The following is a 23149-nucleotide window of genomic DNA, read 5'->3' on the forward strand; positions in this document are numbered from 1 at the left end:
TAAGTTCAACTTAATACCAACTTGACTATACTTTGAGTGTAATTAGTGTGCTAAAATGGAACAACTTTTTTCAAACTTTAAGTGTTCTTAAGTACATTATACAAAAAGAGATTTTATGAGCATTCGGAACACAGTCGCAGTACAATTTTGTAACATCCCAAGTGTATTGGAAATGTACTTTTACAGTAATGCACACTTTTACAGGCATTACAGTATAACTAATAATAGTGTAGTAGTGTATTTTGAATACACTTTTATCATCCTCATTTCTATTCATTTGGCATGCTTCTGTAATATTTTAAATTAACTTCAAATGTACTTCCTGACTACAATAAGTGCCTTGAAAGTTTGCAGTTATGTTAATAAAAGTATAGTCTTCAGATACTTTAAGCATTATAAAGGCATGCAATTAAGTATAATATTGTGTAAAAAAATAATATAGTGTGATTTAAAATTGTACTATTAGTACTCTCCTAACTATTCTGTTACTTGACAAATTACACTTTGATTATGAGAAAAACATTTTATTGACATGAATGAAAACAAAACATAATATTCATCCATAACAAAAGTAAAACATTTTTCTGAAAGTTATGGATCTCTTGAGCATATATTTTCAAGTTGGATGTGGTAATGCGATAAAACATGCATTTGGGGTGTATTATATTATTTCACATGCATAGATTTTTCGAGTGGCTGTTTGGAGCGCTGGTCAGATTCCTCCTCGCTCGCAGCATTTTCTTCCATGCTTGGGGAGCAGTTTCCTGAGTGCACACGCGCAGAGAAAATTTGCGCGCATGCATTTAATATATACGTGTGTGAAATAATATATAATACACACGAATGCATATTTTATCGCGCAAGTGCTTTTTGCCACTATTGTGTCGCGATACTCTACAGCCTTATTGGTAGACCATCAATTCAAAATGCAGATTTCATGAAAAACAAAAGTTGTTTACCCTCCTAGGTGAGAGAATTTGCCCTCAACGCTTGAAATTGTTTACTGGACACCCAGCCTACAAGCCAACAACTTAACAGTCTAACATGGCTAAATTTGTAATGCATGATCATTTATTGCTTATTTGTTTGCAAAGTCTTCTGGCCCAGAAAGAAAACCATGGTGGTTACGGATCATGGCTGAGGAGGAAAGGTACAGCTGGTAGAGTTGTGCAGTGAGTGAACTTCCCTCCCAACACTGAGATGTGGTGGCAAAAGCTGTGGTAGCTAGCTTCCTTACTAGCACACCATCTTCCAGTCCAAGATGCATAAAGTTTTCGGTGGCAACCCGGGGCTGGACAGCAGTCAAATGCATTGACCTTGGTATTAGAGAATTTATCTCTGTTGTCTGTGAACAGAAAGAAGATGGACAACATTTTACAAGATAAACAATATTTTACACAGAAATCCATTGGCAATATTGAGATTAATACAGATTATCTGTACCTATCTGACATTTACTTTGTATGGGTCAAATTGGTATTGACACCATCTGTTTGCCATCCTGGTATGGGTAGACCTGGCCAGGTAATCTTTCCTTAAAGCGTTGTGCACCTTGGCACCGATATGAGTGCAACCACCCTGTTTTCTGCATTTGATTACCTTCGATTCCTTTGTTTCCAATACAACCCTATTATCGTTTTCGGGTCAAATGGCATTTTAAATGGGAGTCGTAGGGGCACTAGCCTACTATTTTGATGCATGAATCAATGCATGTATCAAAATAGTTCTGCCCCTACGACTCCCATTCAAAATGCCATTTGACCCAGAAACGACAATACAGTCAAGCTTAATGGTGGCGCTTCTGACTTAATTATGCTTTCAAACTTTTTTGACTCAGGTACATTCACAAAAAGACCCTAGGTTGCATTTTGGCTTGAGTTATGCTTTAAGAGTAATGAGGCAAGGTCCTGGATGAAGAATATTTACCTTTACTGCTGATTATTTGAGGCATTCAGACATCTCAGTTTCAAAACTGTCCAGGAACACCTGTAAAAACATACATAGTTAGGCTACAGATTAAAACTAGGTAAATTTCAAACACTACCATGGAATGAACTTGAATGCTCTGTCAAACACGAATAATTAAAAAAAATCTAAATCTATCGCATAAACCAAGGCATAATATCAATCATGTAGCTTCATAGCACTAACTTAGTATAACACCAGGTTTAATTCCCCCTCTAATATCAATGGTGAAAAAAAACGTTCTACTTCATAAAATGCATGTAATTTGTCCTGTAGACTCATTTTAAAAGATGTCTCCACGATTAAAGAAAAAAACAGCTACAATGTCATTAGCATGCCTAATGAATGTGAAGTGTGACTAGCCTAGCACTATCCTCCTCTCTGTGAGGTAGGCTACACCACACATAATATTAAAGAACATTGGTGAACTTTAGGCAAACGTTGCTTAATAAAGAACACACTTTCTTCCAAAGATTCTAGAACAGAGCAAGATAGATTACTGGCAGGAGAATACGTTGGATATGTTGAAGTACGTTCTATGACTCTATGGGCGCCATTTTGGTAAGCTCAGGTGTCGTCACAGACGCTGGCTACCGTGGGAATCCTATGGCGCTGATCCTAACATGTTAACAATATTTATTCTGTAAAGCTGTATGTTGAAATTACGTGAAACCCAATAGACCACACCATGTCTAGACCAGTTAAGTATATTGTATAAAGACAATGTAGAATTATTTCCGAGGGTAAATTAGGCTAGGGCACTGACATCTGTCCATCATTCCACCAAAGTTCAATAGGCCAGTGTTGGGGGTAACGTGTTACTGTAATTTCGTTACTTTATTGGGAAACGAAGTAGTCTAAAGGTAACACATTACAATTTAAATTTCAGTAATTCGTTATAGTTACTGAATAACTGTAACGTCCATTCCTGCATTAGGCCTACTCACAATATCTGTCTAGCCTATTGACATGGTTTCCATGATTGTTTTTAAAATATTTAAAATATGGATTAGTCTAGGCTACATTATTTCATAGAGATGTGCGTAGTGTAGAGCACCCATTCTCTCCCTGCACCTCTCTCCCTCAAGCGGGTTCAGCCCGCATCTCCCCTACGGAAATCAAAACGGTGGCTTGTGCAAGAACTTCATGCAGACTACAACTGGCGCGGTGTAGCCTACACAACTTTGTTCAAAATTGATGCATTCAAGTTGACTTTGCAAAAGTTAGAATGCCTATTTATCACAACGTTGTCAGTCGCGTTGTCAATCGCAAACTTATTCAAACGACTACGGAGTTAACTGTAGCTTAATTTGTGGAGGTCGAAGAGATTAAAGCACCTGTTTGACATAGGCTACGTGTAGCCACGGGCTGGCCTCCTTGTCAGTCTTGCCCGTCCGGTTAGAGGGCTTTCCTTTGTATACGCTCATCAAAGACGCGCAAGTCAGCACTGCGCTGAGAGCTCAATAAATCAGTCAAATCGCGGCCACAGCTGTTTATTTGTCAGGTGTGATGAAATGCGTTCATATTCCAATTTTTATGTCATAAACGTTGCATGCCTATGGAAAGGTTTTGTGGTAGGATTGTCCAATGGTCAAGCTGTGCGGCTTCAATTTGTGTTTTAATTTATGCGACGCACCGATGCTGGGTTCATCGGTTTTGCGCAAGTTTAAAACGTTTAGCCGACTGCGCAATTTCTCATTTTCGTTCTATAAGTTCCACTTTTCATGTCATGAATATAACATGCCTATGATAAGGCTTTGCAGTTGTACAATATGGTCAATCTATTGTCTCAATTGTGTTTCATGTGACGCGCGCACCGATGCTGGGCTCATGCACTTGGCCAGCCTAGAACAGGAACATTTTGGAGGGAATGAGAGAATGAACGCACGCAAGAAACACTTTTTAATTAAACGTAGCCTAATTTACAAAGCCATTTACAAAGACATGTTTTAATTTGGCTCCAGCCTGTATATAGGCTAATGATTTTTAAAACGAACTTCTGTGGTCATATGCATTTCACATAGGCAAGCAGGACAATTTGGGAGTTTTTGACTGCATGGAAACGATAATAATTAGTGTCAAGCACGGTTGTGTTTAGCCTAGGCCAACTATTTGCATTTATTTAAGTTACATCAGACGCTTGAGTGAAATCTTGACCTTATTAGTGATTGATAATAATAGCCTATGCATATGCTCTGTGTTTAAGCAGGCCGTGAACAAAGGGTTAACGTATAGCCTACAGGTAGAAAAAAGAACAATGGTGATAATATAACGTTAGCTAAGTTAGTTTGCCTGCTAGCTAGCTTATCAGTAGGCTATAGTCTCTCAATGGGAATTTATGTGATCTATTTACCAGTGCAATAGCTACTTCTGTCTAAATAATAGGCCTATTTACCTATCCTTATTCAGTGTAAACTTGGAAAAAGATAAATCAGGCCTTTCACACTGTCAGTTCTTGCAGTTCATTACCGAGTAAAAAAAAAAAAACAGCGGGCAACGTTAAAAACAGCTGTTCAGGTGGGCTCATAGAATTGGAACTGTATATGAAATGTTGCGCTGAGCTTACCAAAATGGCGCCCTGTCGGGCTCAGAGCGTACTTCATGCCTATGACGTAACTGATCTATCTTGCTCTGTTCTAGAATCTTTGCTTTCTTCCATCATAGTTTGTCTAACGTTAGTGCTAGCCAACGCTTGTCAATAATCCCACAAACACAAAGCAGGCTAATGTAGTTTTCTTCTTGATAGGGATCTGGGTCGACGTGTATGACGTTAATGTTAAATTAGCTAACGTGATCTGCCATTGCTAGCTAGTACTAGCAAGGATAAAAACAAACTCTTGAAAGATTGCTAAGCCATCAATTTAACTTCTCCAAAGACTACCGAAGGTCATAAAGAGTAAGCTACATCAGAATCATTTAACAATATGCTTTGGGACTCACCTGATAACGAATAACTTGGCACTTTAGATCCAACTGGCTTCAGCCCTTGTTATGTCATATGAGGAGTCCTTGCTCCGTAGGACGTCTCTGACATGACTAGGATTTATGGTATCTTTAATTTGGACAAACCTGTAACCTTATACGGACTGTAAACGTATGCATTTTCTGGTCTCTACAGTCCATCTGTCTTGCAAATAAAGTTACAAGCATAGACTGTATAAATAATGAATAATGTTAATGTTTGCTCACACCACCACGTTTTGCTCGAAAGGTGCACAGATCCGCCCACTTCATTTCAAATTCAAACAGCCATGTTATTGGTCAACTGGACTGCCTATACATTTAACTGTGTTGCCTATAAATTTAACAAAATGCCACATTCATCCTCTCACAACCTCTACTACATCACAAACGTATAGGCTACTACCTTACTAAGACACAAAATCAACAAAAGAAAAAATATTATTTGATGACCAAAACTGATAGATCAGTGTGTCTAGGCTAGGTTATTGCACATTGCCATCCATGCGGCTGACATATCAGGCCTAAAGGCTACACACATTAGTATTTTATTAAAGGTGAGATGACTATGAAACTATACAAACAATGTATTAGGCCTACCAAAAAAATATACTTTCCATAAGTACACTATATTACAACTCTAAGTATTAGCAATTTAATACACTTAAACTAAATAAACTTCTTTGCCATTTACACTAACAACAAAGTACACTTTTAAAAGTACATTACAAAAACACTTTGAGGGCCCTATCATGACATTCTAAAGTGCATCGTCACTCGTCAAAAGTCTATTCAAATTTAGTAGGATGTCCAGTTCACATTGGGAGGGGTTTTGTTATCAAAAGTGGAGCGCATGGCGTAACAAGGTGTTCCTAGGTCTTTTAATCAGTCATATGGGTGTGTTTGGGGCATAACATCATTTTAAACAAATGAGAATGACATCTGTCATTCCCTTTAACGGCGCAACGCGCAATATGTCAAATAAATGCATCGGTATTTTGGCATTCAACGGCGCATTTGAAGGAGGCTGCTTGCGAGACATATGAAAGTCATTCTTAAACCATGCATTACTAAAACCTAGCATAGCCTTCACGCATTTGCACTCGTCTATTATTTGAACTCATTGGCAAAGTGAAACTAACTTCACCAAGGTGTCAGTCAACGAAGACAGTTATATGCAGTTACTTTCACTATTGACTGACAATGGGTTACCATCGAAAACATAGGCTGGAAAAAGCAACACTTACCCTAATATTGCTCAAATGACTGAATAAAACAACATTTATCCTGCAGAGGAGTTGCTTATATCTCGTGACAGTGCGTCTTCAGCTGTGCTCCATACGTGTCTCTCGCCTCTCCCCTAATCACTTTTAACCGTCATTACCAATTTGCACATGATGGTGAATAACTACTCATCATGAGATGTACAGTATTTTGTAATATCTTTATTCTAATTATGTTTCCCATTGTAATCGTGCAATTTGTAATGCTTTGCATGGACGTGCGCTGGTGTGTGTTCATGAATGATGCGCTCTTAAAATAGCATATGAACAACTCGCCATTGACTTCTGACCAGGTTTAGGTGGTGTATGATAGCGATTTTTAGACAACGCGCTAGTCCCCTCCCTGGGTTGTTAATTGCCACACCCCTGGGTGCAATGTTTAAAAAATAAATGTGCAAAATAGCGAATTAAGCTCTGCGCGGGTGAATAACGAGCTTTACGCCATGCGCTGGAGCCCAAAATACAGCCCTGAATATTGCACAATAAGTATATTTAATTTTAGTACACTGAAGTTGAACTTAATAACATCTACTTTGAAGTATACTTTCTAAAAGTACACATTAAACATACTTTACATAAAGTACAAAAAGTGTAAGCATACTTGCTTTATACTTCATATACTTTAATCATATTTCTAACACACTAAAGTATACTACTTTTTTACCTGGGATAAGATACCACTCGGCTCCAAATTCAACTGGTCTCTAAGTATACATATAATCCTCTTTAAGAAACTCATGTGTAAACTTTTGGCAACACTGTTAAGTATAGGTATATATACACTCTTTTGATCCCGTGAGGGAAATTTGGTCTCTGCATTTATCCCAATCCAAGAAATAGTGAAACACACTCGGCACACAGTGAACACACAGTGAGGTGAAGCACACACGCAGTGAGCTGCCTGCTACAGCGGCGCTTGGGGAGCAGTGCCCCTCACTTAGGTGCCTTGCTCAAGGGCACTTCAGCCGTTCCTACTGGTCGGGGTTCCAACCGGCAACCCTCCGAGGCGCTAACCAGTAGGCCACGGCTGCCCCAAGCTGCATGAATATCTCAGTGTTCTTGCAAAGGCTCATGGGAACACAATGAAATGGTGACACAAAGGCATCCCATGTGTTCATTTGCCTTAATGGTTTAGTACTTAGGTGCTTCACATTGATCTGACATGATTCTGTTGGATGAATTCATTGCTGTGTCAGTTCAACGTAATAACATTGTGTTTGAAAGAAAAACATGAGTTTGTTTAATTTAATGTTTTGTGGTTTAGTAAATGTGACAAACCCTCTTTTCCTTTTCCTCCTAGTATATACACTTACCTTACTTGATTCAATTAGAAAAAGTGGATTACTCAATCGAAATGACTATTTGAACACAATAAGGATGTGTTTTATTCAGAACTAGACTGTTTCATGTAATGGTAACGTAATATGGTTTGATAAATGGGACAGCCCTGACTTTTACTTTTTTACAGTGTAAATTAAAATGCGCTCTGCGCTCCATTAAAATTTCATCCGCTCCACTCCTCGTTCGTTGATGCTCCGCTCCGCCCACTAGCTCTGGTTCTGGCATCTATGGAGCTTAGAAGAAATCTGTCACCCAACACCAGTAATAAATCTGTGGTGCTCTTCACTTTTGGAATATTGCCCTAAAAGTTACTATTTAAATCACTGCCAAAACATGGGTATATATAGAATGCAGCACATTAATATTTGATGGATATATTAATTACATGCAATTTATTTCAGGGAGCCTACAAATCAATGGGAAATAAAATTTAGTAAACTGATTTGAAGTAACTATTGAAAACTCACACAAAGCTGCCAGACACATCTAAATACAAACAAGAAAGCTCTTGAAGCAAAAATGCAGTCAAACAGATGTATGGGGCAGACATTGCTCTATAATTGTCATATATGATAACAATTGTATTTGTAGAACACTGGCATCAAAATATATGCTGAACTATTCTGTTCATGAAACAGTCATGGGCAACATTGCTCAATTAACTTTGTATTCCATTTTTTTCTGCTCAGTTAAAAATAACCACAGCTTTTTATCATAATGAGCATCTTCAGGTATCAAATGTTTCCAAACACATAAATCAAACACATCTTGCCTTATTAGAGCTCTGCTTAGTTGACAGAAAAGTGCCAATAAAAGGACCTGCTGGGAGTATGGGAGGGCTGCAAAAAGGAGGGGGGGTTCTAGTGCACAGTAAGTCTTTCACAGACACAGACACAGAAAGGAGGTGGCTCCTATTCTAAAATGTGTCATCTCTAAAGCAACTAATACACTTACGATTACTGCATTACATTTATTGATATACTAAAATATTTTAATCATTTTTAGATACTCATAACAACTGGAAATTTCATCTTCTTTTGGGAGGAAAAGGTAAGGCACATCTGATTTACAGTACATCTGAATTATCTGAACAGCTAAACGATTCAAACAAGCTCCTTTCATGGTCTTATTTGTATATTTTTACAGTGCATGAAAATGCACTGTTCTGTTATCCGAAGTCTTATTATTACAGGGCATGTAATTTCTGTGTTTAAAGGATAATTCCGGTGTGATATTGACCTAAAGTGTGTTGAAACATGATACCGAGTGTGAACGTATGTCTCATAGCCCATCTCGGCTTGTCCCATGCACTCCAAAATCTGGCGCTAGTTAGCCGATGCTACCAACAGCTTTTTCAATGGTGGTGCTTCGGCATCAGGCTAGCCATGCAAATAAATCACTGTTTTACACCATTTACGAGGCTCAATGTATCTCCACACTTCATTGGTAGACTTCCGAGGGCCCTGACATTTAAAACGAGACATTGAGAACTTTGAAAAAGCACTGGTAGTTTACTTACAAGACGATTTATACAGACAGTATCTTCACGAAGTTTAGCGTTTGCAGCCATCTTGAATTTAGTCACGATAAGTTGAGCGACGAGTAAGAATGTTCATTCTTACTTGTCGCTCGACTTATCATCAGCGGAAGTCTACCAATGAACTTTGTAACGTAGGTCTTGAAAAGGACACCTGTGCAATGTATTTTTCGTTTCTGAGATATTAACAAAAAACAAGCTTATTTTTCCCCATAGACTTTGCATTGGCACTATGACATCACAATGGCCTAATTAAACTGATTTGCACCTGTATCAATTGCCAGCTGCTCAACTAGGCCCCCTCTAAGAGACAATTAAACTGATTGCACCTGTATCAACTGCATTCTGCTCATTAGGCCAACTCTCTCTGTGTCTCTGTATTCTACAAGGATATAAGGCACATTCCATCCAACTTTCTATCCATCCATCTTCTTCGAACCATTCACTCATCCACCCATTAAACTATCTAACTAACTTGATATCTAACTAACTAATTTCCCCTTGGGGATCAATAAAGTATCTATCTATCTATCTATCTATCTATCTATCTCATGTTTGTCTCACGTTTTAAGCATACAGTCTGACTCTCTTTAGACTACAGATCCTGTTCACACTGCATGAAAAGTGTGATTTTCGTCCCCGTAAACGACCGGAGATCTCCCTCATTTTCGGTAGTTGACGACAATTTGCAACCAACTGTTTCCTCTGCCTTAAAAGCAGAGGAAAGATTGATTAGGCTATATATAAGTAGCTACTTGCCATTGTGTGTGCATCCATGGTAAGTCGTTTTAACATTTAAAGTTATGGCAAGCCATCTGCAATTAATTATGCCTAGAAGCAATAAAAGTACAGATATTGATAATAAACTAAATGCCTGTATTGAAGTATTTTGATTCCCGGCGCTAATAGGCATTTTAACAGCAACTATGCACAAAACATTAGGCTACCTCCCGTCAGAGCACCTTAATTAGCAATAACATGCGGTGATGGTTCTGTAGCCTCCTTAACAGCTCGGGAATATCAATGCAGCAGAGGTATGTTTGTCACCTACATATTTATGTTTTTACAAGCAAACTTTTTGCATCAGCTTCAAATTCATTGTGACGCTATACGGGTCTCATGAATGATAGATTAATGTTATTATGTAGGTTGGAAGTTATCAGAACATACTGTGAAACAAAATTTTTGCATTACAACTTTGCTGATAACATTTCAAATAAATGCCAGTTTTTGTGTAAACTAGACGTGTTTCATAGCCTTTCGCTTGTGTGTAGTTATTTGCTAGATTTGGACAAGAGCTTGTGATAGCATGGGCTCACACAAACTGTCAAACATAGTCCACTAGCCTATTTGGTGCACCCCTCTTCTTTAAGCTTATATCTTAATGTGTCTATCAACACACTGTATAGAACTAACTCTAACTGTATAGAATGTGGTGATATCAGAGCAAGATGTTACAGATGGCAGATAGGCAGAGATTTCAGTGGCATCAAATTAAGGCACCAAAATCCATGTTGTTATTCGATGTCATTGCTACTGTCTGCCATACTGCCAATCCTATATTCAATGTATTTGAATAGTATAATGTGGGATGGGATTACATTTCAGGACAATAATAATGCAATAAATTGGTTCCATTATTATTTAGATATCAAAGGACTGTTTTTTATTTGACATTTTAATAAATTGCAGTTTGAGGACCCTATGTACATTGATAAGCTTCATATATTGAAGTCTGACAAACAACTGTGGTTTTGTCCACTAATGACTGTCAACCACTTTATTTACAGTACCGTATCTGTACATGTCTGATTGTGCAAAGCATTTTATGTTGAAAACTGTCTGCTCTTCATGTTTATGATTAATGCAGTAACCAGCAACCATGGGGGACGGTGATATGGCCACGTATGGCAAAGCTGCCATCTACCTTCGTAAGCCCGAGAGGGAGAGACTTGAGGCCCAAACCAGGCCCTTTGATGCAAAGACTGCTTGCTTTGTGGTTGATAAAGAGGAGTTGTACGTCAAGGGTACAATTAAAAAGAAGGAAGGCGGCAAAGTCGTCGTTGAAACGGTTGAAACCAAGGAGGTACTTTAAGCAAGGCTGTTGAAATTGCTCTGATGTAAAAATTACATTTTCACAGAAAGTTTATTGAATACATCTCTTTGATAACGCTGTTTTCTACATTGGTTTTAGGAAAAGACAGTGAAGGATGACGAAGTCTTCCCCTTGAATCCTCCCAAATATGACAAAATTGAGGACATGGCCATGATGACCCACCTCAATGAAGCGTCTGTCCTGTATAACCTCAAAGAGCGTTATGCAGCATGGATGATCTACGTAAGCCTTACACTTTTAAATAAATTAAGAAAATAAAATGAATTTAAAAAGCTAAAAAAACTATTTTCTTCATTCTAGACCTACTCTGGACTTTTCTGTGTCACTGTGAACCCCTACAAGTGGCTCCCAGTATACGACCAAGAAGTGGTGGATGCCTACAGAGGCAAGAAGCGTGTGGAGGCCCCGCCCCACATCTTCTCTGTCTCTGACAACGCATTTCAGTTCATGCTCCAAGGTATGCTTTCAGTTTTAAATCCATCACTAAATAATACATTATATATTTGATTAGTTTATGTAAAATGAACCATTCATATCAATCTCTATTTTGCCCCACAGACAGAGAGAATCAGTCTGTCCTGATCACGTAAGTGTCCATGCATCCCTTAAAACTTTTTACATTATTAAAAGGCTAAACCTTTACATCATCTTCTATGTACTGTGTACTGGTACACTTTGTAATTATGATATAAAAAATTGCAATATCTTCTGTTTAATACAGCGGAGAATCTGGTGCTGGCAAGACTGTAAACACCAAGCGTGTCATCCAGTACTTTGCAACAATTGCAGTGGCTGGTGGGAAGAAAGATGCATCATCCGGCAGCAGTGGAAAAATTAAGGTACAGGACCACTTGCATATTAATAGGCTAATATTCACATAGCAACACAGACATTAACTTCAATGACGATATATGTATTGACTTGCAGGGCTCTCTTGAAGACCAGATTATTGCCGCCAACCCATTGCTGGAGTCTTATGGTAATGCCAAGACAGTGAGGAATGACAACTCTTCACGTTTTGTAAGTTTAGTTTATCATCTAATCTCTTACATGTTTTTTGTTGTTTTGTTTTTAGATAGAATCAACTTTTTAGGGTTTTTGTTTTAACTCAAACTTATCATGCACTTTGTTTTATATCTATTAATATCTCTTTTTCAAAACATCCTCCAATGTCTACTTAAACCTCTACACTATCATCTTTTGCTTTTTTTTATTAGTAAAGGCAGTATTTATTGTTACTCTTAGGTCTATTACTGAATATTTATTGAATACTTGAGTATTTTCCTCATGTGTAACCTGCTTTGGTTAAAAGCATGAGCTAAATGAATACATGTTATGTCAAAATGTAATCTCAAACAGGGAAAATTCATCAGAATTCACTTTGCCACATCTGGAAAACTGGCTAGTGCTGATATTGAGACTTGTAAGTATAATTGTTCCAAGTAGAAATGTTCTTTTATTGCCTTAAATGTATCAATTGACAATACATCCTTCCCTGCGTAAAAAGACCTGCTGGAGAAGTCTAGAGTGACATTCCAGCTTCCTGATGAGAGAGGCTACCACATCTTCTTCCAGATGATGACCAACCACAAGCCTGAAATTATAGGTACGGTTTTTGGTTTTCACCAAACGTTCAATCAATAAATGTAATTCTGAATTTGTAAATTATTTTTTTTAATCCCGACAGAAATGTCCCTCATCACATCCAACCCCTATGACTTCCCAATGTGCAGTCAGGGTCAGATCACTGTGGCGAGCATTGATGACAAAGAGGAGTTGGATGCCACAGATGTAAGTCTTCAAATAATGGGTTTTCCCCTCTTCAGTTTCTTGAAGATAGTTTTAAAATAATCAAACAATTTATCATTCTAGGATGCCATTGACATCCTGGGTTTCAATGCAGAGGAGAAAGTCACCATTTACAAGCTGACTGGTGCTGTGCTTCATCATGGCAACATGAAATTCAAGCAGAAGCAGCGAGAAGAGCAGGCTGAGCCTGATGGCACTGAGAGTAGGTTACAACACTCTACTAAATCAGTCAGTTCTAGTAATAACTACAAGGTACTTGAGTATAAGTTTAAGTTATTGAGATAATTTTTTTATGTTAAATTAAAGTTATGGAGTGTCTATTTACACCCCTGGTACGAATAGCCTTGGCCACACAGCTGAGCTATTCACACCGGTGACATAACAACAAAAAGACATTGCTCACGTGCACAAAAAACATGGCGGACATTCTTTTGCAGAAAGTGAAGAATTCTGAAAGGTTTCGGCACTAATATCTGTTCAGATTAAGTTTAAGATTGCATTAAGTTTAAGATTGCAAAAAGTTGTGTTTTATTTTCATACTCTTGTCACATACAACCGTCAGTTTGTTAGTTAACAGAAATCTTGTGAATATGACGTTCAGGCCTATAAACTATAAGTTTACCCGCAATCACCATTTACATGTTGAAAAGGATAGTGCAGTGGTCACAGATGTGGGCTAACATGTGGGAGACCAGGGTTCGTTTCCCGTGTGATGCATTTTGGCAGAGTGAGTGTGCATGTGTATCAACGTCTCAGGAGAGAAGGTGCGCAATTTGAACAAGAAATCGGTTCTCAAACGGAAGTTTTGATTGCAATAATTAGCTAGTTCATGCACCAGGGTGTAAATAGCATACAGTACTATATACACCAGGGTATGAATAGCATCCACTTCTAACAATACAAACAGCATGCCTTATTCAGAGTGTCTAATACACAGCTGAGCTATTCACACCCTGTTACGTAACAACAAAAAAAACATGTTGCTTGTTTTTTTATTATTATTATTACATTGTGTGATCAATATGCCAGAATAAATCACAGGGGTGCAAATATCTAGGGAGAGGAGACTGAGGTGGACAAACTTGTTTCATATGTTGTCCCAAATTTGTTTGGAGTGTGGAGTATGAAATTGGTCGCTATACATTTCACCAAAATGCTTCACTGTTGCACATTTTTTAGCTGCTGACAAAATCTGTTACCTCTTGGGCCTGAACTCCGCTGACATGCTGAAGGCTTTATGCTACCCAAGAGTGAAAGTCGGAAATGAGTATGTCACCAAGGGTCAGACTGTGCCACAGGTATTATTTTAGTCACTAAAGAGTTTACTTAAGATCACAATCCACATTGCAGTATTTGGACAGAATTACTAGTAGTAAAATGACCTGCTTTTGTCCTTATAAGCATTTTACTTTTTGGTCTCTGAGCATAGGATGACCCCTGCTATATTCTGTTTCAGGTCAACAACTCAGTTTCGGCCTTGTCCAAGTCCATCTATGAGAGGATGTTCTTGTGGATGGTCATTCGTATAAACCAGATGTTGGACACTAAACAGCCAAGGCAGTTCTATATCGGTGTGCTGGATATTGCTGGCTTTGAGATTTTTGATGTAAGCATAAGTTAACACCATTTTTCACTCACACCACAATGTAGTATAATCTCAGTAGGGAACATTAATATTACAAACTGTTTTTCAATCACAGTACAACAGCATGGAACAGCTATGCATCAACTTCACCAATGAGAAACTGCAACAGTTCTTCAACCACACCATGTTCGTTCTGGAGCAAGAGGAGTACAAGAAAGATGGCATTGTATGGGATTTCATTGACTTCGGCATGGACTTAGCCGCTTGCATTGAGCTCATTGAGAAGGTCAGTTTTAATCAGTCAAATGAGCCAAGTGCTAGATTTGTATTGTTTTATAATAGCCACTTTTAAAACTAAGCTCATTTTTCCAACAGCCTATGGGAATCTTTGCCATCCTTGAAGAGGAGTGCATGTTCCCCAAGGCCTCTGACACCACTTTCAAGAACAAGCTGTATGACCAGCATCTTGGCAAAAATAAGGCCTTTGAGAAGCCCAAGCCTGCCAAAGGCAAGGCTGAGGCCCACTTCTCCCTGGTGCACTATGCCGGCACTGTGGACTACAATGTTACTGGGTGGCTGGACAAGAACAAGGATCCACTGAACGATTCTGTTATACAGCTGTACCAGAAGTCGGGAGTTAAACTCCTGCCTGTCCTGTACCCACCTGTTGTTGAAGGTAACAAAAAACTACACAAGTCTACAAGCTAATGTAAAAATACCCATTGATGAATTTATATATATGTATACCTCAATAATTGAATAATGTTTATGTCAACAGAGACTGGTGGTGGTGGTGGTAAGAAGAAGAAGAAGGGTGGCTCCATGCAGACAGTGTCATCACAGTTCAGGGCATGTATATTAATCCAATAACAAACAAATCAATCATCTAAAAGAAAGGTGAGGGCATGTTTTGATTGCATTCTTATCCCAACAGGAGAACTTGGGCAAACTGATGACCAACTTGAGGAGCACCCATCCTCACTTTGTGCGTTGTCTGATTCCAAATGAAATTAAGAAACCAGGTAAAGTGCGCTTGGAAGTCAATAAAGATGAGTGCATTACTCATGTATTACATTGAGATCTAATGACATGTATTTGACAGGTTATATGCAGAACTTCCTGGTCATCCACCAGCTCAGGTGCAATGGTGTGCTGGAGGGTATCAGAATCTGCAGAAAGGGTTTCCCAAGCAGAATCCTCTATGGTGACTTCAAGCAGAGGTGAACTGAGAAAGCCAATGAAGTATTACACTTATTCAATACTGCATTTATAGAGGAGAAAAGTAATGTTCTATATGGACATTTATTTATTCTGTCCAGATACAAAGTGCTAAATGCCAGTGTCATTCCTGACGGCCAGTTCATTGATAACAAGAAGGCTGCTGAGAAGCTCTTGGGATCCATTGATGTTGATCACACGCAATACATGTTTGGACACACAAAGGTAGATAGGTTTCATGCAATCTATTATCTGTATCTCATGAGTACAAACTAGAGCACAGCTTTTTCTGTGTCAGATAGATGCTTATATTTTCATTCATCCCTCAGGTGTTCTTCAAAGCTGGTCTGCTGGGTGACCTTGAGGAGATGCGAGATGAGAAACTGGCTTCCCTGGTCACAATGACTCAGGCTCTCTGCCGTGCATACCTGATGAGGAGGGAGTTTTCAAAGATGATGGAAAGGAGGTAAATTTGTATATCAAAGGAACCCAGAAGTCTAAAAGACTGCTATAGTATGAGTAGTAGGCCTATTAATTGTAAAGTGTACCTCGTTATCCCTACATGAAATGTATTTCTCAAAATATGTCTGAGAATTTCACGATATCACAATAACAAAAGTGTCTCGATATTGTCATGGACATGTGACGGTATCAAACCATAGGTTTGGTATCAAGCAATAGGTCTTCTGGGCAAAAAAACGGTTTAGTTTCAGCTGCCATGGAGCAGAGTGAAGGGAAAATTGAAAATACAGAGACCATCATCCTATTCGTGCCTATTATCCTTTGCGCTTTGCTCGTTGGTTGCCTGTACAGATCTAGGCCTACAGCAAAAATGGTAGATGCCGGTGTTGGCGAGACAATATAAAGCATGAATACAAGAGTTTCAAGTGTCAAGTGTTTCTCATGCTATTTTTTCATCTGCGCCTCCTCCGGTCTATATTTGATTAGACCTGTTATAAGAGTTGAGCTGATGACGGGATCTGTCCATTTTCATTATGGTATGGTTATGGTATTTAACAGACGCTTTTGTCCAAAGCCACCTACAAATAACAACAATACAATAGTTAAATTTAACAGTACAAGACATGTACAGGCTACACACACACACCTTATGCAACTATGCAGTGCCTCCAAACGAGAGTTTGAATTCACGGAGATGTTTTATGTATCAACCGAATGACTTAACTCATTTATGAATGCACCATTAGGCTACTTTCTGTCTAATGTAGGCTATTGGTGTCTTAGTTCATAGACAAACGGAGTCAGACTGAAACATAGCCAAAAAAAGGTAGAACTGCGAAGGAGATCGGTGATCTGGTAGTAAATGATCATATACGATTTTGATATGGATGCATCCCTTCTTTCTACACAATTCATGTAATTATACAGTCATTCTACAACCTATATTTAAGGATACATTTCACCACCCTTCTTGTGTAGGGAGGCTGTCTACACCATCCAGTACAATATACGCTCATTCATGAATGTCAAGACCTGGCCATGGATGAAGGTTTACTACAAGATCAAGCCTTTGCTGAAAAGTGCTGAAACTGAGAAGGAGCTGGCCGACATGAAGGAGAACTTTGGGAAACTCAAAGAGGAGTGTGCAAAGGCAACAGCCAGGAAGAAGGAGCTAGAGGAGAAGATGGTGTCTCTGGTGCAAGAGAGGAATGACCTGGCGATGCAAGTGTCATCTGTAAGTGTATATTGTATCATTTCAATATTCACAATCATACCACTACCCAGTCTCAGCATTGTGTTTTCAATACAAGTTATATATTGTCATGCTCCCATCATCAATTTACAATAGGGAAATGAGGGTCTCAATGATGCTGAGGAGAGGTGTGAGGGTCTTATCAAAAGTAAGATCCAGCTCGAGGCCAAGCTCAAAGAGACAACCGAGAGACTGGAGGATGAAGAGGAAATCAATGCTGAGCTGACTGCTAAGAAAAGGAAACTGGAGGATGAGTGCTCTGAGCTCAAGAAGGATATTGATGATCTGGAGCTGACGCTAGCCAAAGTGGAGAAGGAAAAACATGCCACCGAGAACAAGGTTGGGATTTATAAAGGGTTGATTAATGTAGTCTGTAGCATCTTATTTACACTGTTCACTGATGTAAAACTTTCTATGTGCAGGTCAAGAACCTAACTGAAGAGATGGCCTCTCAGGATGAGTCCCTTGCTAAGCTGACAAAGGAGAAGAAAGCCCTCCAAGAGGCCCACCAGCAGACTCTTGATGATCTTCAAGCAGAGGAAGACAAAGTCAACACTCTGACCAAATCAAAGACTAAGCTTGAACAGCAAGTGGATGATGTAAGTACAAAAATCAACATTTGACAACATTACACTGAAATTTGACCATTTACCACATACTCACCTCACACTTTAAATTGTCAGCTTGAGGGTTCCCTGGAGCAAGAAAAGAAGCTCCGTATGGACCTTGAGAGAACCAAGCGAAAGCTTGAGGGTGACCTGAAGCTGGCCCAGGAGACCATCATGGATCTTGAGAATGACAAGCAGCAATCAGAGGAGAAGATAAAGAAGTAAAGGCATTATTTATTATAAAATATCACTGTTCTATTCCCATGTATGCAGCCAACTTCAAAAATGATTCTTCCTTTTTAAATCAGGAAGGACTTTGAAACAAGTCAACTTCTTAGTAAGATTGAAGATGAACAATCGCTTGGTGCTCAGCTACAGAAAAAGATCAAGGAGCTTCAGGTTTAATTATTCTCCACCAACTCAAACTCTGATTGTTTTTGCAGTTTTCTGTTGTACTAACATAATATTTTTTTTTCAATAGGCCCGCATTGAGGAACTAGAGGAAGAGATTGAGTCTGAGCGTGCAGCTCGTGCCAAGGTTGAGAAGCAGAGAGCTGATCTCTCCAGGGAACTTGAGGAGATCAGTGAAAGGCTTGAGGAGGCTGGTGGTGCCACTGCTGCTCAAATTGAGATGAACAAGAAGCGTGAGGCTGAGTTCCAGAAGCTGCGTCGTGACCTTGAAGAGTCCACCCTTCAGCACGAAGCCACTGCGTCAGCTCTCCGTAAGAAGCAGGCAGACAGTGTGGCTGAGCTGGGAGAGCAGATTGACAACCTCCAACGTGTCAAGCAGAAGCTTGAGAAGGAGAAGAGTGAATACAAGATGGAAATAGATGATCTCGCCAGCAACATGGAGGCTGTTGCTAAAGCTAAGGTTGATGAGATGTTTACCCTCATGTTATTGTTTAAACAAACCAACTTACAATAAACGTTTTTCTACTAATGGGCATTTTCATAAACAGGGAAATCTGGAGAAGATGTGCCGCACCCTCGAGGACCAACTCAGTGAAACCAAGGCTAAGAGTGATGAGGCTGCCCGTCAGGTCAATGACCTCAGTGGTCAGAGAGCAAGACTTCAGACTGAAAATGGTGAGCTTGGCCGCCAGGTTGAGGAGAAAGATGCTCTTGTGTCTCAGCTGACCAGAAGCAAGCAGGCATTCACTCAGCAAGTTGAGGAGCTGAAGAGACTGAATGAAGAGGAAGTCAAGGTACTGATACCTAAGCATGAAATGAAGAAATTGGATTACATCAGTCACATTTGGGGAAATGCTTTCATAAACACCCTTACTTGTTAACTAACAGGCCAAGAATGCCCTGGCTCATGCTGTTCAGTCGGCTCGCCACGACTGTGACCTTCTAAGGGAGCAGTTTGAGGAGGAGCAGGAAGCAAAGGCTGAGCTTCAACGTGGCATGTCTAAGGCCAACAGCGAAGTTGCTCAGTGGAGGACCAAGTACGAAACTGATGCCATTCAGCGCACTGAGGAGCTTGAGGAGTCCAAGTATGTGCTAAAGATGCAAAAACACAGTTTTGGACATATTTTGTTCACGAAAACAATTGTTTTTTTTTTTTAAAAATCATCATATTTTCTGTCTTAAATCTGATGTTTTTTCCTTCAGAAAAAAGCTTGCCCAGCGTCTCCAGGAGGCTGAGGAGCAAATCGAGGCAACCAACTCAAAATGTGCCTCTCTAGATAAGACCAAGCAGAGACTCCAGGGTGAGGTTGAGGACCTCATGATTGATGTGGAGAGAGCCAATGGTCTAGCTGCCAACCTTGACAAGAAGCAAAGAAACTTTGACAAGGTAATACATCCAAAACATCATTCAGATATGGAATGTAGGTAAATAAGTATAAGACTCACAAAAACAACTCCTTCTAAAAGGTCCTGGCAGAATGGAAGCAAAAGTACGAGGAGGGTCAGGCAGAGTTGGAGGGTGCCCAGAAAGAGGCTCGTTCTCTCAGTACTGAGCTGTTCAAGATGAAGAACTCATATGAGGAGTCTCTTGACCACCTTGAGACCCTGAAGAGGGAGAGCAAGAATTTGCAACGTGAGTCAAAAACAACCCAATACATATCCCACTCAAAAAATATTAAGACTATCTTTGCTGTAATATAACTGCATATTTGCAGAAGAGATTTCGGATCTGACTGAGCAACTTGGTGAAACTGGAAAGAGCATCCATGAGCTTGAGAAGTCCAAGAAGACTGTAGAGACTGAAAAGACTGAGATCCAGACAGCCCTGGAAGAGGCTGAGGTAAAAAAATCAGGAGGGCTTTCCTACACAGTGAGAAAAATGTATTAAGATGCTGTTTATATTTAAAAATTCTTGATTTTCTTGTTTAGGGAACTCTTGAGCATGAGGAGTCCAAGATTCTTCGTGTCCAACTTGAACTCAACCAGATTAAGGGTGAGGTTGACAGGAAGCTTGCAGAGAAGGATGAGGAGATGGAGCAGATCAAGAGGAATGCCCAGAGGATAGCCGACTCCATGCAGAGCACTCTGGACTCTGAGGTCAGGAGCAGAAATGATGCCCTGAGAATCAAGAAGAAGATGGAGGGAGACCTCAATGAGATGGAGATTCAGTTGAGCCATGCTAACCGCCAGGCTGCTGAGTCCCAGAAACAACTGAGAAATGTGCAGGGTCAACTCAAGGTCAGTTACGCAATAAAGCAGTACAAGGATCCTTCCTACCTTACCATAATTACTATTTGTTTAATAGTTCAAGAATGTCCATAAATCATTATATGATTTTGTCCAAACTCTTTCTTGGTAGTATGGCATGTCTTTTGTCATTCCATGTTTTTTATTAGGATGCCCAACTGCACCTTGATGATGCTGTCAGAGGACAAGAAGACGGGAAGGAGCAGGTTGCCATGGTTGAGCGCAGGAACACCCTGATGTTGGCTGAGATTGAGGAGCTCAGAGTTGCTCTGGAGCAGACAGAGAGAGGCCGCAAAGTGGCTGAACAGGAGCTGGTTGATGCTAGTGAGCGTGTTGGCCTCCTGCACTCTCAGGTGGGGATATATTTTTCTCACCCCAAAAAAATCTTTTTCATCGTACTCGCAGTTCTTTCAAAATATTTGTATATACCATGTAACATATTTGAAATTATTTCTGAATGTTAGAACACAAGTCTGATTAACACCAAGAAGAAGCTTGAGGCTGACTTGGTTCAGATCCAAGGTGAGGTTGATGACATCGTCCAGGAGGCTAGAAATGCTGAGGACAAGGCCAAGAAAGCCATCACTGATGTGAGCAATGTTTTGTTTTGAACGTTAGTACTTTATATTATGAGCTAAATACTGTACATAGCTTGTGTGATCTAAAACAAAATTTCCCATTATTCAGGCTGCCATGATGGCAGAGGAGCTGAAGAAAGAGCAGGACACCAGTTCTCATCTGGAGAGGATGAAGAAGAACCTGGAGGTCACTGTGAAGGATTTGCAGCACCGCCTGGATGAGGCTGAGAATCTGGCCATGAAGGGTGGCAAGAAACAACTCCAGAAACTGGAGTCCAGGGTAAGTGATTAAATTTGTGTGAGATATTCAGAATGTAATAAATAAAATGAAGACATTGTGAAATGAAAATCTTGCTTATGTAAAGGTTCGTGAGCTGGAAAGTGAGGTTGAGAATGAACAACGACGTGGTGTTGATGCTGTCAAGGGAGTCCGCAAATACGAGAGGAGAGTGAAGGAGCTCACCTACCAGGTACAAAGTTTCTTTAACCACTATTGAACAGCATTTATCTTGTGGAGGACAATGATTGACAGATTTTTTTCTTTTCAGACTGAGGAGGACAAGAAAAACGTCAACAGACTGCAAGACCTGGTTGACAAGCTGCAGCTGAAGGTCAAAGCCTACAAGAGACAGGCTGAGGAAGCTGTAAGTTGTTTCTTGTGTTGCCTATATGGTCAAATGTATTGCCTTTCGCATTAATAAAATTGATAATGTCTAATATGAAAACACTGTACTAAAATAATAAAAGATAAACAACTTTTTGGTTCATCTGCACTCAAACATACTTTCTCATTATTAGGAGGAGCAATCCAACTCCCACCTGTCTAAGTTCAGGAAGGTTCAGCATGAGCTGGAGGAGGCTGAGGAGCGTGCTGACATTGCTGAATCCCAGGTCAACAAGATGAGAGCAAAGAGCCGTGATTCTGGAAAGGTAAATCTAATTTGCCATATTTTAATGTATTATAAGCCTTCATATGTTCATAGTCAATTTAATTTCATTCCTCAATTTCTCTTTCTCAGGGCAAGGAGGCTGCAGAGTAAATCCTGTGAAATCTTCTAACCAGTCACTCATTTGGATTAATATCCTGATTACTGTGACCACTCTGTAACTCCTACATAATAAAAGTCTCTTCAGAATATGAGTTTATTGTTTTTTTTTTTTTTTATTACAATCAGAATTAATTGTGGTCCGAATTTGTACCATGTTTTGACTCCCCTATTTGCATTTAAAATCACTTTAAGATTTAAGATTTAAGATTGTTGACTAAAACAGACTTGTTTGCCAATAATGAACAATGCGGTAACACTTTCTATGAAGGTCACGGTTATAATGAGTTATGCACAGGGGTTAAAGTGGGTGGGGGACGGGGAAGAACGCAGTTCCGCCACCTCAGTTAAATTAATAATAAATATATTCTTTCATACCAATGATATAGTGCGATGATATTGGTAAAATAAATAGTGAGTTAATTTTTTCGTGTGTACAGAGGTGACCAAGAAGCTAGCAATTCTTGTACAAAATGTATTGCTACACCACGATACTCAATATGTTGTCCAACGGTAATTTTTCCCTGTTGCACCGACACTGTATTTTAGGGTTCCCCCACCTGCCAAATCCCACTTTAACCACTGGTTATGCATACATTCATTACACCTTATAATGCGATCATAAGTAATTATAATAATAATTAAAATAGTTCACAAACAAGCATGAGACTCTTTAGCAATCTTCATAATGCATTATGAACTGTTGCTTTAATGCAGGGGTGGGCAAAAT

At 39.4% G+C, this 23149-nt stretch overlaps 2 protein-coding genes and 1 long non-coding RNA gene across 3 annotated transcripts in view; 2 read left to right on the forward strand and 1 right to left on the reverse strand.

Moving 5' to 3' along the window:
- LOC121694933 (alpha-1-inhibitor 3-like) overlaps positions 1 to 23149 on the forward strand; it is a 133001-nt gene that overhangs the window by 34266 nt on the left and 75586 nt on the right. The gene's annotated exons all lie outside the window — the stretch shown is intronic.
- LOC121694843 lies at positions 1054 to 1962 on the reverse strand. Its single transcript, XR_006025903.1, has 2 exons — positions 1927 to 1962; positions 1054 to 1345 (listed from the first exon to the last, which is right to left on the reverse strand). It is a non-coding gene; the product is annotated as an uncharacterized LOC121694843 (long non-coding RNA).
- LOC121694829 (myosin heavy chain, fast skeletal muscle-like) lies at positions 10958 to 22509 on the forward strand. Its single transcript, XM_042075207.1, has 38 exons — positions 10958 to 11173; positions 11282 to 11425; positions 11504 to 11660; positions 11762 to 11789; positions 11925 to 12042; positions 12131 to 12223; positions 12563 to 12626; positions 12711 to 12809; positions 12891 to 12994; positions 13076 to 13214; positions 14192 to 14310; positions 14469 to 14618; positions 14713 to 14883; positions 14973 to 15273; positions 15376 to 15446; positions 15532 to 15619; positions 15700 to 15817; positions 15917 to 16040; positions 16145 to 16281; positions 17256 to 17511; positions 17626 to 17868; positions 17952 to 18128; positions 18213 to 18358; positions 18446 to 18536; positions 18619 to 19008; positions 19097 to 19342; positions 19437 to 19633; positions 19752 to 19935; positions 20016 to 20181; positions 20264 to 20388; positions 20478 to 20786; positions 20945 to 21148; positions 21260 to 21385; positions 21483 to 21653; positions 21739 to 21843; positions 21922 to 22017; positions 22172 to 22303; positions 22393 to 22509. The coding sequence occupies exons 1-38, from the start codon at positions 10970 to 10972 to the stop codon at positions 22411 to 22413; spliced, it is 5814 nt and encodes a 1937-aa protein (XP_041931141.1). The 5' UTR covers positions 10958 to 10969; the 3' UTR covers positions 22414 to 22509.

This window comes from Alosa sapidissima, chromosome 20 (genome assembly GCF_018492685.1).
Source record: "Alosa sapidissima isolate fAloSap1 chromosome 20, fAloSap1.pri, whole genome shotgun sequence".
NCBI lineage: Eukaryota > Metazoa > Chordata > Actinopteri > Clupeiformes > Clupeidae > Alosa > Alosa sapidissima.